This window comes from Sylvia atricapilla, chromosome 22 (genome assembly GCF_009819655.1).
Source record: "Sylvia atricapilla isolate bSylAtr1 chromosome 22, bSylAtr1.pri, whole genome shotgun sequence".
NCBI classification, from domain to species: Eukaryota; Metazoa; Chordata; class Aves; order Passeriformes; family Sylviidae; genus Sylvia; species Sylvia atricapilla.
The window spans coordinates 4527998-4543911 of record NC_089161.1 but is presented as its reverse complement, the minus strand read 5'-3'; the positions used below and the strand labels follow the sequence as shown (position 1 = coordinate 4543911).

The following is a 15914-nucleotide window of genomic DNA, read 5'->3' as shown; positions in this document are numbered from 1 at the left end:
GGTGGCTATTCACGGATACAGGAATGCTGCAAAGGGAACTTCGCCCTGTGGGCCCAAGGAGTTGGATGATGATCCAGTACTCCTGGAATACCCATGATCGGTACTGTAGGAACGGGGCCGTAGAGACCCTCCACACTCCCAGAGCCCCGCGTAGGCAGCTGCGATGTCCGGGCCACGGGGGCGGCATCCTCCGAATCCCCGGGCGGTGCCCCCGGGGGCCGGACCCGTCCCGGGGCCGCGGGGCCGCATCCGCCCCGCCCGCACTCGGCGGAGATGGGGCTGCGCTGGGCGCTGCTCCCGGCGCCGCTGCCGGTGCTGCTCCCGGCGCTGATCCCGGTGCTGCTCCCGGTGCCGATCCCGGTGCTGCTCCCGGTGCTGATCCCGGTGCCGATCCCGGTGCCGATCCCGGTGCCGATCCCGGCGCTGCTCCCGGCGCTGATCTCGGTGCTGCTCCCGGCGCTGACCGGCGCCACGGCCGGGCGGGTGAGCGGGGCCGGGCGGGGACGCGGGTGCTGGGAACGCTGCAAAGGGCGAGCGCAGCGGGGCAAACGCGGGCGGGCATCGCCTGAGGATGCCGCTCTGGAGGTGCGCGGGGAGCGGGCAGCGTCTTACTGCAGGGTCTGCGGTCCACCTGTCACCTGTCCGCCCCTTGTTTCCTCCCTCTTGTCACCTGTCCGTCCCTTGTCACCTCTGTGCCCCTGGGTTTGCGCTGGATTCACCGTGATCTCTACAGCAACCTCAAGTCCCTCTCTTAAAACTTCAAAGCTCAGCCTTTGTCCATGTTGTTGTTACTTCTTGGCTTCCCAAAGAAATGACTAATAGTTTTCCCGGATTTTCATCGGAAACAGGCTGATTTTTGCAGGCTTATTTGAATGTTTATAAAAACCGCGGTAAGTGTCCTGGCAAGTGCAGTGTGTAAATCTATCTATATCTATCCCATATCTATATTACACTGTTTACACAGGAAGAGCCGGTTGTGCTCCGTTGGTTCCCTAGAGCTCTTCTCTATTTAAACAGAAAAGCCTTTTAATTTACAGCAAAGATCTGATGTGCTGCAGCTGCCAGTGTCCTATTCCATATCCAGCTGCAGCACTGTTTGGCAGTGAGGATTTGTGACTGTGTCAGCCAGAGAGCTCAATGGGAGCTCTTTGCCTTCGACTCAGTGTTTTCTGAACTGGTGTATTGATAGCACCTTTCTGTCTGATTTTAAAATGTCCAGGATTGTGAAGATAAATATGGAAATGTTGCTGAGATCTCCAGGTCACTGTGTGGGATATTTATGTTATTTACATGCTTATTTCATCATAGGAATTTAGGCTGGATAAGACAAAGGTTCAGTGAAATCAGGTGAGGATGTCAGAATGTGTATTGAACCTGGAATTACACAATGGTCTTTTAAGGAGTACTGGCTGCTATAGTCAGCTGATAATGCATTAAAATAATTATCTTAACTGTTTCTCACTAATTTTTAATTCACTTCTGATTTTAAGGTGAAAGTGTTTTGAACCTGATTTACTGGACACTTTGCAGTGGATAGGACAAAGCAGATAGGGAAGGGAGAGTCCCAGAATTGTAGCAGAACTTATCACCACAATTTAAGTTTGTCATGCTTTGTGCTGAAAAAGGGGCTTTGGTTCAAAAGGAATTAGCTCTCCTCTCACTCTAAACATGACTGAAACATAATGATGGAAATAATGACAGAAACTTTCAGCATCACTTCTTGCACTGTAACAAAATAAGAAAAAGCCTATATGTAAAGTTAGAAAAACAAATACAGTAGTTTCAGAAATACCACATCTGCCAGAGATTTGGAAAAACCCCGTGCCGGTTATATCAAATTTTAACAGTGATTTGTTAAAGAAAACTTACTGTATTTTTGAGGGAGACAAACTGGCAAGGCAATAGTTCTTGAGTGACACTACTTCTTGGGTTTTTTCTCATTCATCTCAAAGTCTCTCAAAGTCTCAGTTCCCAGTCTCAGTGTCAGACACAGGAACTGAACATTATTTTTGCCATTTTAACAACTGAGTCACCAGGGTTATCAGAAATAGCCTGAAGTTTCGAAACAGAAAAGCCAGTAAATGTGTATGTTTTCCCAAATACATATACAATAAAATATATACCTTGTCTTCCTACAAACTTAGACTTCAATAATTTTTGCGTATTGTGAACAGCTTCAACATTCTGTGCATCCCCCTGATTTCTCATTCTGGGAAAATGTTTTCATATTCTGGTGGTGAGTGGCAATGAAGTAGAATTCCTGGCAGTAAGCAAAGAGACACTGTTTTCTCAGGGAGTGGGGAAGTTGAGCTGTAAGTCTGTTGGTGTGTGGCTGTGCAAGGACTCCTGCTTTACAGAAGTAAAATGCAATATAGGATGGAAGAATAATTCACATAATGGACCATAATCTTTGAGAGATGTGCAGCACAGCAGCTTTGGAAGAAACTGTATAGCTTGAGTAAAGTTGGTGCAGCCTGATACACCTCCAGCTGATTTGGGAGACGCTGTTATCTGATAATTAAACTTCACTAGAAAATTTTATGAGAAGTTTAAATATTTCAGACAGAATTCTGTTTTTTCCTGCCTCCAGTAGATCTGGTAGCTCAGCAAATTTTGTCTCTGTACCTCAAATCCTCTCCACAGAAATGGATTTTCCGTCAGAGGCCTCAGTGACTTCATTGTGGTTTCCCATGCGTGAAGAACATCGTGCACAGACGTAGTTCCCCATTGCGCTGGGGTCGCAGTCTGGAGGCAGGCACAGGGCTGAACACACCGAGGTCATGTGACAATAGCCAAAGTTCATGATTGGGTGTCCCCTTGTACAGGGGCTTTAATTTCCCGTGCTTACACATGTGATTGGTCGGGGTCTTAGCTCCGCCCAGCTCCCTGGCCAATGACACGTCTGCATGCAGGACTGAACGGGATTGGCTGGGGCCCCTGCTTGAGTTCGAATCCAACCTATCACTGCTCACCCAGAGCCTTGTTTACTTCTGTTCTGTAACTAAGCCTAACCCAATGGGGTTTCTCGTTATGGCCAATTTATCTGTATGGTTCAGACCAGATGTAGCTGTGACAGTTCCTCTTCACAGGAAGGATCCTGTCAATCTTCTTCTGATTGACAGCTTCAGTTTGAGGGCAAATATACGAAGAGGACATCAACAGAAATGTAGACGTGTGAGTTAGGATTAAAATAGATGCTTAAATATCTTTGTTTAAATGGCCTTGAGTGAAAATGAATGTTATATGAATGGATTCTATAGATTCATCTATTATATTAACATGTTTTATTTTTATTATGTAATATACTTAAATTTAATTACACCTGAAGTCCTTTCAGTTGGTGTGGAGATCGCTGTTATCCCACTCCCCAGGGACAAATCAGGTCACCTGCACAGTGATCTCTGTAGTGCAAACTAGAAAACTATCCAAACAGTGCAGGAATTCCAGAGTCTGGAGTCACTGACTTTGTGCATGTAACTTCTTAGTTATCGCTTAATGCAGAAGCATTGCAAAAATCTCCCTAGTGAGTTATGAAGTCAAAGGGAAGCAGTTTACCCATTTTTATGTCAAAATGTATTGCTTAATTTGATGTGCATAGGGCTAGACAAAATTTCCTCTTTAAGAATGTGCCTCTACTGATAGACAGATGAGGTATTTTATTTTTTCTTGTACTTGTCAAATGAAATGAAAGCTCCCAAAGTCTTAATTTTGTCCATATAAATTTCTTTTAAATCAGCTCTCCTTAGACACTGCTACCCTAAACTGAGAAGCACTAAGGCTGTAATGCAAACTGTGCAGCATCAGGTTTGTTTCCCTTCACACAATCTGCTTGTAGAACACTGACTCACAGTAAAAACAGGGTAAAATAAGGACTTTTGTGAGAGATACACACACTGGCAAAATGCAAAGATTGTGAAATAGAATCTGGCCTCTACTCATCTGTCTTTCAGCCCAAAGTAGCCAATGGATCTGTATACCACAAATCCTGTATGGCCCAACTCGGACTACAGGATTAGTGACATTGCTAGAAAACTGGGGTCTTGTAGCAAAGAAATCCAGAAGAGTTTTAAAACTAGTAAAAGGCCTACACTTCCTCTGACAGATTTAACAGCTTTGATTAAACTAGTTTATGCTGTGAGTAGCTACTAAATGAATTGAATCCTTCAGAGCAAACCAAGCTGAGCACGTGTGGCTGTGCGTAAATTGTAGCTAAGCCAGTCACAACTGCCTTTAGTTTCGCGTAAAGTTCTTTGAGGACATTTGGGAAAAAATTGTATATGGTAAGTCACTGAGAGCCACAGCTCATCAGATAACATTTCAGGGAGATTGTATCAGAGAGCAGAGAGATCCTTCCAAGCACAACTTCAGAGAAACAGGTGTGAACCCACCAACTGACAGGTTTTCCTGTGTCTGTAGCTCAAAGGGCAGGATTCACAACAGACAGGGAAGAGCTTGAGGTAAGAACTTTTTTTTTTGCCAGGAAGCCTCACCAGCAGGGTAATTTGTGATGTGGTTTATTGTATTTCCCCTTTTCTTCCCCTGTGTCTGCTCTTGCAGTGAAGTTTTATGGTTGGAAAAGGCTCTCAACTGATAGTTTTAATGAAGTCAATCATAGTGACTACAAAAATGGGATGAAAATACTTGGCCTTTCCTCTTTTAATAAAAAAGTAACTTAAATGAAAAATACTTCTGATGAGACCAGAGTCCTTTTTTCCTTCAACAAATTTTAGTGTCAGCTCAAGTTTGCAAACAGGATGATTTATCATTGTCCATCCTATGACATCTAAACTCAAGACTTTTCTCTGCCTTCACATACTCAGAAAAGGGTTTTTTTGACACTGACCATTGAGTAGGTTGGCAAAATCCTGCTTCTGATCACAGCTAAATAAGAGGCAGAGTATTTCAATGAGCTGCATAAGAAAATGCTGAATTCCCTTTAAGTAGTTGCTGAGGGTGGGACACAATAATCTCCTTTGTCAGTAATGTGAAGACACAATAGATATTCAACATGTTTTTCAGTAAGGCGGAAGGATATTTTCATTACCGGTCTACCAAGAGCTTGCTCCTGTTTTGATTTGTTTTAGTAATGATTCCTCTAAATGTGTGGAGATTTTTAATGGAGCAATCTCTTCAGACTGCAAAAAGCTAAGCAGTGTCACATCCTTTTTTAAACAATGCCTTTTAAAAAGTGCCTTTTCGGTCTAGTAGGAAACTCCTACACTTGTCCTACCTTACAGGAGCCTCCTTTAAATGAGTATATTTTCCCCTTTGAAAACAGTCAGTAAGTCATCAGATAATTTGACACTTGTTCATTGAAGTAATTGAGCTGTGCTCCTTCTCAGAAGCAGCAGTGCAGTTTTTGGAGACATCATTTTTAGAACATCAGTGCCTTTCTTGCTCAGGAAGGAATCACAGAGTATCTGGAAAGATAAAAGCCTTTTTTCCTTTTCTTTGGAAAGACTGACTGAAGTTTTTGAGCCGCTTTGCAGTAAATGTTTCTCCCACCAACCCACAGGTAGGAATTTAGGGTTCTCTGGTGTTTTGTTAGATGTTGTTTGGGCCATGGCAGCTGAGGAACTGAGGAACTCAGCCCTTTGGTTTGGGGGATGCAGTAGTGACCAGGTGTGATGGTAATCCCATAGTTCCACTGCACTCTTCTGAACCTAAAACCTGGAGAAATCATTGTCTGTGGCGGTGGATCTCTGGAAAACAAAGGAAATCGTCACATGCAGCTCATTAGCTGTTCACTGCCCTGCAGCCTCTTGGCATCTGCTGTGTTCTGTTTCATTGGGGCTACATCGGTGCCTTGGAAAGGAATGAGCTTGTAATTGCACTGGTCTTTAGGTATTTGTCTCTTGTGAGTCTCTAATTCAGGATCAGAAAGGACTTGTGACTCATGACTTCCCCTTGATTTCTCCTAGGAATATTCAGTACCTTACATGCCACAGTTTGCACAGTGCAACAATTCCAGCACTGAATACTATGACGAAGGACTTAATAAATGCTGCAGCCAGTGCCCTCCAGGTAGGTTATAATTCAAACTATTACTTTACACAGCCCAGTTCACTTAATTTTCAGATGATCATGGTCTATTTTGATTACTTATCTAAAGTGCATCAGATCTTTGTTGTTGTAATGCATTCTTCCTCAAAGACAACAAAACACTATGACTGCAAAACGCCTGCAAGAGACACATTGTCCATCAGAAGTGGAATTCTCCTGTGAGGTTAACCTGGCTGGGGCTTACCAGGTGTTAGGTTCAGATCTTGCGTAAGCACAGCTCTGCATGAGGCTTTCATTAAAGTAATTGAAGTAATTTTAGCCAACATTGGAGGGGAAACAACAGCTCACTAAGGGAATTACAAAAATTAGACAATGGAGACACAAGCCCACTAATAAAAATAAATATTGTAAAACAGGGCATGAAGTAATGTTTAGTTTCTGTACTATAATAATATCACTTATCTAAGGGGTTTTCCATTGGACAGGTCAATCTATCATTGCTCATAAAAGGCAGTTTTGTTGTCTTTTACTGTATATCAGACACTGCAGAGCAATGTCAGACTGGGGACAGGACTGCAGGCAATGTCTGCTCTGAGCTGTCATGACTTACAGTCCAGGGGTGATTTTAAGTTATCTGTAGTAAGCCAAAGTCATTGTCTGAGGGTTTTGGGATTGTTTTTTTTTGGAGGTGATAGTAATGTTTCTTGGAGGTTTTGGTAGTAAGAGTTTTTGCAACAAGTTGCAACTATATTATTACATTATATACAGAAAAAAAAAATTGGCTTTTTTTTCTCATTACATACTGAGCAGAGAAAATTTGTCTCTATAAATGCTGAGTGTCTGTCAGATCCGGAAGTTTAAACAGGAAATCAGTCTTTACTGAAACAGCTGCAGTTTCTTGAATTAACTGAAATTATCAAGATAGATCTGCTAAACTTCCTTTGTTCGTGATGGACGAAAGATGATTCATAGGTAAAACTTTCCTGTTGTGTTATGTAGTGTTCAGTACTAAATCAGTCTAAATCATTATCTGGATGTAGGAAGTAGAATGTAAAACTTCAATTAAGTACAGGGAAAAACAAAGTCTTTGGAAATAATTCATGTGGCTCATCTCCAGGGCCTCTTCTTTTGAAAAACAGATTTTCCAAGCAGCTATAAATTTTTTTCAGTGTTATTCCTGCTTTCTGACTATGTTTTCCAGGACATTTTTGTAATATATATGAGACATTGACTTTTATCTTCTTTCTCCTTTCACATGAAAGGGAAATGCCAACTGAGGTGTTTTCCTTTCTTCAAAATGAATATATTGGAATTCATATTTACATGTTTCCCAGCACTGTACTAAACTCTGCTGGTGGTGAGCAGCTTAGAAGAAACTATCTTTGATAGCTTTTGACTTTGTCTGGAATGCCAGTGGCTTCAGAAATCCCCTGCTTGGCTCTGTTAGGGCTGGCTGGAGAGATGATGGAGAAAGAATGGGCTTGTGTCCCTTTCACAGTGACAAGTGGTGAAGTTCTAATTCAGGCCTGTTTGTGATGTGACTTGACCTTGCCTCTCCACTCACTGCCTGTAATAGTAGTAAGGGTATCACCCAGGCACATCACTGTGGCCTGACTTTGGGTGTCAAACATCTCCATGTCTTCACCAGAAAACAGTTTCCATGAAGGTAAAATATTTGGTTTGAGCCAAAAGAGGCTCAGGATTGAGGCTGCCCTGTTTTGAATGTGGCTGGAATTCACTGAACTGAATGTAGGAAAAGGGGTCAAACATGATTTGACATAAATCAGAATTTCCTTGTAGAGACATGCAGTCCTCTACATCAACACTTGCTTTGGTGTATGATACCAAACTGATAATGTCAGTGAAGGGTTCTACAGCTCAGAATGAAACTAAATTCCTAGTGATCTTTTCCAGTGAGATGCCTTCTCTGTTTTGTTTTTTTTTTTCTTTTAATAGGTCAATATAGGACAGAGAGCTGCAGTCACACTGAGGATACCAAGTGCAGTCCCTGCAGACCTAAAACATACACAGCAATCTGGAATCATTCTCCACAGTGCTTTGCCTGCTCACCACCCTGCAGGAAAGGTAGGCTTGGATTAGTAAAGAGGCTTGCACAAAGACCGGGCTTGGTTTAACTTTGTCTTTTCTCCTAAGAAAACCAGGAGGTTTTGTCAATCACTTGCATAGTCCTCATGCTTTTGGAATGTGTAAGATTTAGGGATAAGAATAAAGGAAAAGTTTCGCAGGAAGCCTTGGCCCTTTTTAAGTTCTAAAAATGAGACACCAATCTTAGATTATTAAAAACTAAGGCACTGCATCACTAAAATATTCCAAATGTCATCAGTAGAACAAGTTCCTGCTTATACCCCATTAAGATACCTCAAGACTTGGATAATTACATTTCCAGCATCCTGTCATTTCTCATTTTGTCTGCTGAAGTGATAACAGCAAACATGGGTCGTGATATTCCTCTCTTAATTTTATTTATTTTGAAAGCAGCAGTCAGTGAGAGCACACTGGTTCTGTTCACTAAAGTAGCTTTAGAGTATATAAGGTAGAACATTGTACCAACCCCTGTACTTTGGGCTAATAGATCATCTGTGTTAATGAACTCAGTCATGCTGTTCTCCATCTTTTCTAATGGAAATTGGCGTAGAACATTTTATACTTGATTCACTGAGAAGTTTTAAAGGTACAGTCTAAGTTGAAAGGACCTTTGGTCTCATTTAAATATATAATCTTACAAAGCTGGATAATTACAATATGAAAATGTCTGTAGTAAAATCTCCAAAAACTTCAAATACATTGACATAGCCTGCACAGACTGAAAATCTCAGTGTGACCCCCAGGTACAGCAGTGGTGAACACAAATGGCCACGTTTGGGGTTATGACAAAATGTAATACAGCTGCAGGTACAGAGTTTTAACTGTGCACTCTACCTCCAGGTGCCAATTTCTCCTTGCCTAGAGAGAGAAAACTCTTCTGAAAATGTAGGCATTGGGGCATATTAACACATTTTTGGTTTGTGGTGCTATTCAAGCTCAAAACTTGTATGTGAATATCATTTCATGTTCACTCAAAACATTGCAGGCTATGATTTCAAACGTTGCCAATGACATTGTGCTTTATTGTTGTTTTAAAACCAGGGCTTGTACAGAATCAAACCTGCACAAGGTCCCAGGACAGGATCTGTAGCTGCCCACCCCACAAGTATTGTGTGTCCAAGCTAGACGAGTACTGCGAAGCGTGCAGAGCACACAAAAAATGCGGCAAAGGTTACCGGGTTTCCAGAAGAGGTAATTTGATTTTGAACACTCTGCTTACTAAACACTTACTCTGGCCGAATTCCCTACAGTTGTACATTCTTTTTAGAGTTTATTTTTATGTTCTTAGCAAGTAGGCATTAACCAGAGTCATAGTATTTTTCTCCAGAGGTATATCCAAAGGGACAACATGTTGCAATTTCTTACTGTTATAGATCATAAAGTTCCCAACCAAACTTAATCTTTGTTTCACTCTAGTGTGTGATTTATTCTGTACAAGTGACTGAGATCCAAGATCACTTAATCACTCTTTAAATCCTTGAAACAGGGCTTCAGGTGGAATTTTGGGTACAGTAAATAGTGATGACTCTGCTGAATTGATTCAATTCCTGCAGAATTGATCTGGTTTTATTAGCTGATGGAATCCACCACCCTGACAATACACCTGTCTCAAAATGATATATAATTTTCAAATATTTAAACACTGAACATTTTAAAAAAATTAGGAATCATTTGAGAAGATGCAGAACTCAACAGTCTGGTAATCAGTGAGTCAGGTGAAAAGCTCAGCTTTGTCTGCAGCACCACACCTGAACCTTTAATAGCACCAAACATACAGCTGGTTAATCTTCTCTTTGGGTGGGGGGCTCCAAGTGAATGTCTTCTGTGACAGTTACAGGCTGTATTTTTGCACTGCTTCTGTATCACTACCAGGATCTCTTGCAGACCCTGATTATTCACTCTTGTTTCTCACCAGATAAGTAACTGAAGTTTTCCTCTTTGTTTACAGGGACAGACAGCACAGACACAGAATGTAAACCTTGTCCCCCTGGCACATTTTCCCCTGAGGAATCGTACACCACCACCTGTACACCACATACCATGTGAGCCAGTGTTCCAACAACAGCCTTAACTGTGCAGGGCTTTCTGTCTTTCCTAACTTCTCTTTTTGTCTCCTGCAGTTGTAAATCAGTGGCTGTTCCTGGGAACAGCAGAAATGACACTGTCTGCAGTGACTCAGGAGCAGCCACAGTTCTGCCTCACACCATTTTGAACCCACTTCTGACCCAAAGTTCAGCTTCCCACAAACCTGAAATAATAACTCGACCTGTCACATTAAACCCTGTACCTGACCTGTCCCACATCACCGGTGAGCTTTAACTCATTTAAAATGACTTTTGTCTGCCTAGGAACCACATCTTTATTTAGTTCTGTGTCTTTCCAAGACCAGTCACCTATACACACACAGAACCTCAGAAGAGCTCAATTAATTCAGTGTGACACTCGTTGTAGTAAGCTGCATTTTTACCTGTGCATCTGCACTACCTGAGCACTTTCTATGGGCCTTGTAAATCTGGAAATATTTCTAAAAAAGAAATTCAAATTAGATTATACAAGGCATTTCCTGAGAGTTGCTGCTATAGCTGGTAGAGAAGTTTGTATCTTAGATTCTGGACTGAGGCAAACCTGACCTGGGGAGAGGTCTTTGGAGCCTTCTCAGCCTTTCCTGAGACAGAAGGTCCTGCCAGCATTCCCAGGTGTGGGTGGATGTGTCTCCTGTTCACAGCCCATCCAGAAGGCAGAGATGTTCAGGAGCATTCTGAGCTACTCGGCCTCATATGGTACAAACTTTCACTTGCCCAGAGAAATATCTTTTGTGACCAAGGCCAAAAGTCTGTCCTCACATTTCAGGAGAAGACAATTCAATTTTATGAAGTGGTGGTGACTGAAATGAGACCTTGGTGTCTGATAATTGAGGCATCAAATGTGAATGTCAGAGATACATAATACTTGTAAATTCAGTTTTTGTAGCCATTGTCAGAAACTACCAAACTATCCTTTTTTAATTAGATCCTTTGTTAGATCAACATGCTAAATAATTTCTCCTTTTTATCTATTTTCAGGAGCAGTAGCAGGGCCACTGTTATTGATCCTGATAATTGTTATTTTGGGCTATTGCTTAGTCTCCAAAAAAAAAGGTAAGATTCATGAAGTGAAAACAAGCAAATCTGTAAAAACTGGGAAGTGTCACCTTATTTCCCATTATCCTGACCCTGGTGGTTGACTGAAACGAGTGTGTTAGACAATGCTAGCTTTCTTTAAATCTGTTTTGTTCCTCAGATTTTAGGTTTAAACACACAACAGCCTTGGAGCTGGGCAACTGTGCAACAGTTGTGCTTCTGCTGAAGCTTGTTAAATATTTAGTACATCATTTAAATATTAGACAAATTCAGGTGTTATAATTAAATAGACATGACTGTGGTTTATTTTCATCAATACCTTTTCTCACTGACACTATACCAGAAAAGTTATAAATTTATGCAGATGCTTCTTTTTGCTTCCTGGCTAAATTTAAGTCACAAAATTAATACAATACAGCTTTCAATGTTTTCAAACTGTGTGTAATAAATGTACATTTGGAGTTTATTGCAGGAGCAGGGGATCACTCAGCCTAGATTAGGGTGCAGTTGTTGCAAATGGGACAGGTTTGGGTGCTAATAAACTGTCTTTGCTCTCTGGCAGCCCTTGTGTGGTCTGCCCCAGCCACAGAAGCAGATTTGGTGAGTGTCCTCTCTTTCCATCTCTTCCATTTCTCTAAAAATTATACAGAAATCATAAACTCTTGCCTAATTACAAGTAGAAGAAAACTGCACAGCAAAAAGAAAACTGGAGTGAGAACGGGGTGGTTTGGTCCTCCAGGGTTTAAGATGTACCTTATATATCCCAAATAATGTCCCACTCACTTTATGTGAGGCTGAAAACAGCAGAAAACCCATGTGGGCTTTGGAAAACCAAATTTGACAGCCTTTGGTCCCTAAGTAATCAGAGTAGTGCTGTGGGTGTCTTCAGGGGATGGGTTCATTTTATTAAACCCCCTAATGAGCTGTTATGAATTTTACTTGCACTCATCACTATGAAAATGAAAATAATTATAGAATGTCTTGGGTTGGAAGGGACCTTAAAGCTCCTCTAGTTCCAACCATCAATGGTTTCTTTAGCTGCCAAAACACTGACCAGCTCTTTGCTAGCGGGTTTTTCTTTTTTTAAAGATTAACATTTTTTGCATTTCTCTGCAAATGTTCCAGCCTTTTCCCCCTCCAGGAAAACAGTGTGACAAAAAAGTGAGAGATACAGAATTGCAGAACTCCAGTTGTTCTGAACAGGAGCAACAGCATCTCCTGGAAACTTCTGGGTCCAGCAGTAGCATCCTAAATAATCCAACTGGATCTGCAAATGTCAGTGTAATATGTAAAAAGGATGATGAAAAGAAAATCCCAGGAGGATTTCAGCAGCAACATTCACCTCCAGAAGGTTCTAAATTCCAGAGTGGAGACAGACACAGCTCTGTGAGTTCAGGTAGTAATGATTCTGCATGAACCAGAACCTCTTGAAATTTGATTATCAATTATGAGTCCTTTTAGCAGAAGTTTAAATGGCAGGATAAAACATCTGAGTCGTGTTCAGCAGAGAGAAAATTTAGTAACTTTTGAAAAGATAAAGCGATTGTTTAAAGTTGCCATGCTGAGACAGTAAAGAGTTTTCTCAGTAGAGAAACAGGTATTTAGGGGTTGGGGGTCAGGTGGTTGGCACTTACCTGTGAGTGGGAGTAGAAGCCAAAGGGAGCAGTAACAAAAGAACATTGTCAAAAGCATGTGAAATGACAAGAGATGGGCAAGGAATTGTTTGCAATCCAGGTCTCTGCATGAATTTTTGTAGCCTTTTTATTTCTGGGGTGATACGTGGACTTTATAGTACCAAAATGGTACAGAACCAACTCAACCACCTTGACTAAATTAAGTGAAGCAAAAAGATATTTAGTGCCTACTTTAACTGTAGGTCAAAGTGCTGGATAAAGAATCCAACTGCCCCATTCTGGTTTCATTCTTCTGTGGTTTGTGTTTATTTGACAGAACATTCTGGCAATGGAAGAACACAGGTGAATGTGACATGTATTGTTAAATTCTGTAGTCCAGACTGCAGCTCCCAGGGCCCTGAGCAGAACAGCTCAACCAGCAGGGATTATGGACACATTCCCTGTCACTCCCCAACAGGGGAAGAAACCCTCCTTTCAAAAGAAGAAAATGCCTTAAAAAGAGAAACTGAAATTCACATCGCAGTGGAAAATGAGGACAATTTACTTCAAGACTTACTTCCAGAAGAAAAGAAGGCTCCTCTGGTTATTCAAGATGTTGGGATGAAAACCAGTTAAAGGAAATTACAGATCATCTGCTGATTGACTGATAAAATCAATCAAAGAACCTCTTGTCTTGTAAAACAATCATTATGGTAAATGTAGCTTTCTTACAGAGATTTGAAATTTCAGATGAATATAGACACTGATGCTTTCAAGGTTGTTAGTGTCTTCTGTCGCTTTGCAGTTTAAAAGAAAAAGCATTCAAACTTTTTAAACTAAATGGCCAACTCCTCCCTTTCTTCTGTGATACCCTAAGAGGACCTTTATGAGACTTGAAAAGGAATGTTTTTCAATGTTTTTCAAACTTTATGCCGTTTTCTCCTGAGACTTCTTGTGATGATGATTTTTATTCGAGGTCTGCCACGTGTCAAGAACGTGGTTGTGACCAGCACTTCTAAGGGACTGGAGTTAAATAATCATTCTTTAATGCTCAGGAATCATCTATTTGATTTGAATTTTAAAGCTATTGCATTCAGTTTCCTATCCTGTATCTTAGTTGTCATACTTTCCCTCATCCTCCTGGATATTTCTTTGTTACAGGTTTGTTTTTTCTCATTATCACACCAAATTTCTCAAGTACACATAGGATATCAGGAAGTGAAGTCTTTTACACAAGCTTTTTTAACAACTAAAATGACAATTTTATGTCTAAACAACAGAATTTCATTGCCTGTACATAGTTTGTTCTTTTTTAGAAGGGAAAACCTAGACAGAACTGTTATTTTGGAGTAGGAAATAAGTTCCTTTTGTTGACAACCCTAGAGTTTGTCACCTTTGTGTCCTGGCTGATGTCACATGTTTCCCCAGTTGATCCTCACCTCATTTTTGAGGTAAACCATAAATCCAGAATATTTTCCTTGTGTTCAGTGGCTATTAGAGCAGATCCCTGTGATTATCTTTGCCAGATAGCTCACTGCCCTCAGGTGGCAGAGCATCATCTGTAATAAACGGAATTTACTCAAACCTCAGAACCTGAAAATCCTGTTCTCCTTCACTGCCTGGTGATGCTGGAGCTCCAACCACCTCTTACAGAAAATCAATGGAGGTTCTTCTTCAATTAAGTGGTTTGGAAGCCAATATTTAGGAACCCACTTCCCTTAATTACATTTTACATCTGTGACTTAACTGTCAATTGAAGTGGCTGTGTTCAACCAGAATCTGCAATCCAGAGACTGAATCCCACAGCAGTGAGGTCATACAGTGACACACCACCCTTGTTTTATGCCATAAAAACACTGCTGGACTATGTGATCTTTGTACTCCCCACTGAACTGTCCTAATCTATCTCAAGATAGACACAGTGGTTACTTCTGAGGCCTGAGATGTAAAAGGATCTGTCTGAATAACATTTATTCTATTGCTGCAAGTGAGTATGCAGAGTCTGAAAATGCAAATTTTAAACTTCCACAAAAGCTATGCTATTATATAAGCTGTTCTTATTTCTGGAACTGAAAACTGACAAACACGGCAGTAGTTCTGCTATGGAGAAACTTTTTGCAAATGTGTATTAACCTTACACTTGAAGGTAATTTTCAGGAAAGACTTTGAAAATGGGCACATTGAAACTACTACAGAACTGAAGGATTTAGGCATAAACCTCATTTTTCACAGCCCTTTGAACCTCTTGCACTGCAATATTTCTGCCAGCCAATTTTTCCTCAGTCAGCTCCCACTGTCGAGACCATACTGGAGCAGCAAAGGAAGATTTTTGAAGACGTTTGAAAACATTAAAAAGGAGGATCCCGTTACAGTAGTTAATTTACTGACTTTTTCAAATTAAGCTGCTGTCCTAGAGGGAAAATCCAAGTTTTATGTTGAAGTAGGAAAAATGAGCTTGTGTTTGCTTATAAAAAGTAAACAAAAAACACCAACACACCACCTCCCCCCCAAAAAAACCCGAACAACACCACCAAACAAAAAACCCCATGTATTCTCTAGTTTCCGGACCCTTTTATTAAACAAAATTCGAGTTTCCAGTGCGGCTCTCCCCCTGCCCAGCTTACCTAAGGCAGCTCGCCGAGCGCGCTCCGGGAGTTGTTGTCTGAGGGACTCGGTGTGAGGGGGCTCGGCCTGAGGGGCACGGACTGCGGGGCCTCGGCCTGAGGGGCTCGGCCGCTGCTTCTCTCCCGCCGGGCTGGCACACGGAGAGCCCCGCGGGGCCCCAAACCCGCCCGCTTTGAGCCCAATTCCGTGAGGGCCCTGCGGGACCTCGGCCGCCTTCCGACCCCAAACCCGCCCGGTGTGAGCCTATTCCCGTTCCAGCCCCGAACCCGCCCGGTGTGAGCCCAATTCCCATGAGAGCCCCAAACCTGCCCGGTGTGAGCCCGGGCCCAATTCCCGTGAGGGCCCCAAACCCGCCCGCTTTGAGCCCAATTCCCATGAGAAGCCCCGAACCCGCCCGCTGTCAGCCCAATTCCCGTTCCGGCCCAGAACCCGCCTAGTTTGAGTCCAT

The 15914-nt window shown here is 41.8% G+C and overlaps 1 protein-coding gene across 4 annotated transcripts; it reads left to right on the top strand.

Moving 5' to 3' along the window:
• The first annotated feature begins 261 nt into the window (after nt 1-261).
• On the top strand, nt 262-14433 carry TNFRSF1B (TNF receptor superfamily member 1B). Of its 4 annotated transcripts, none has more exons than XM_066334317.1 (10): nt 262-483; nt 5922-6024; nt 7960-8088; nt 9151-9300; nt 10058-10151; nt 10230-10417; nt 11172-11246; nt 11791-11828; nt 12354-12624; nt 13179-14433. In XM_066334317.1, exons 1-10 carry the CDS (start codon nt 274-276, stop codon nt 13475-13477), a joined length of 1557 nt encoding a protein of 518 aa, XP_066190414.1. In that variant the 5' UTR covers nt 262-273; the 3' UTR covers nt 13478-14433. The 4 variants fall into 4 exon arrangements, with proteins under 4 accessions (XP_066190414.1, XP_066190413.1, XP_066190415.1 ...); XM_066334316.1 differs by having other exon boundaries at nt 262-585; XM_066334318.1 differs by having other exon boundaries at nt 262-585; nt 12354-12614; nt 13179-13349.
• Nucleotides 14434-15914: the final 1481 nt, after the last annotated feature.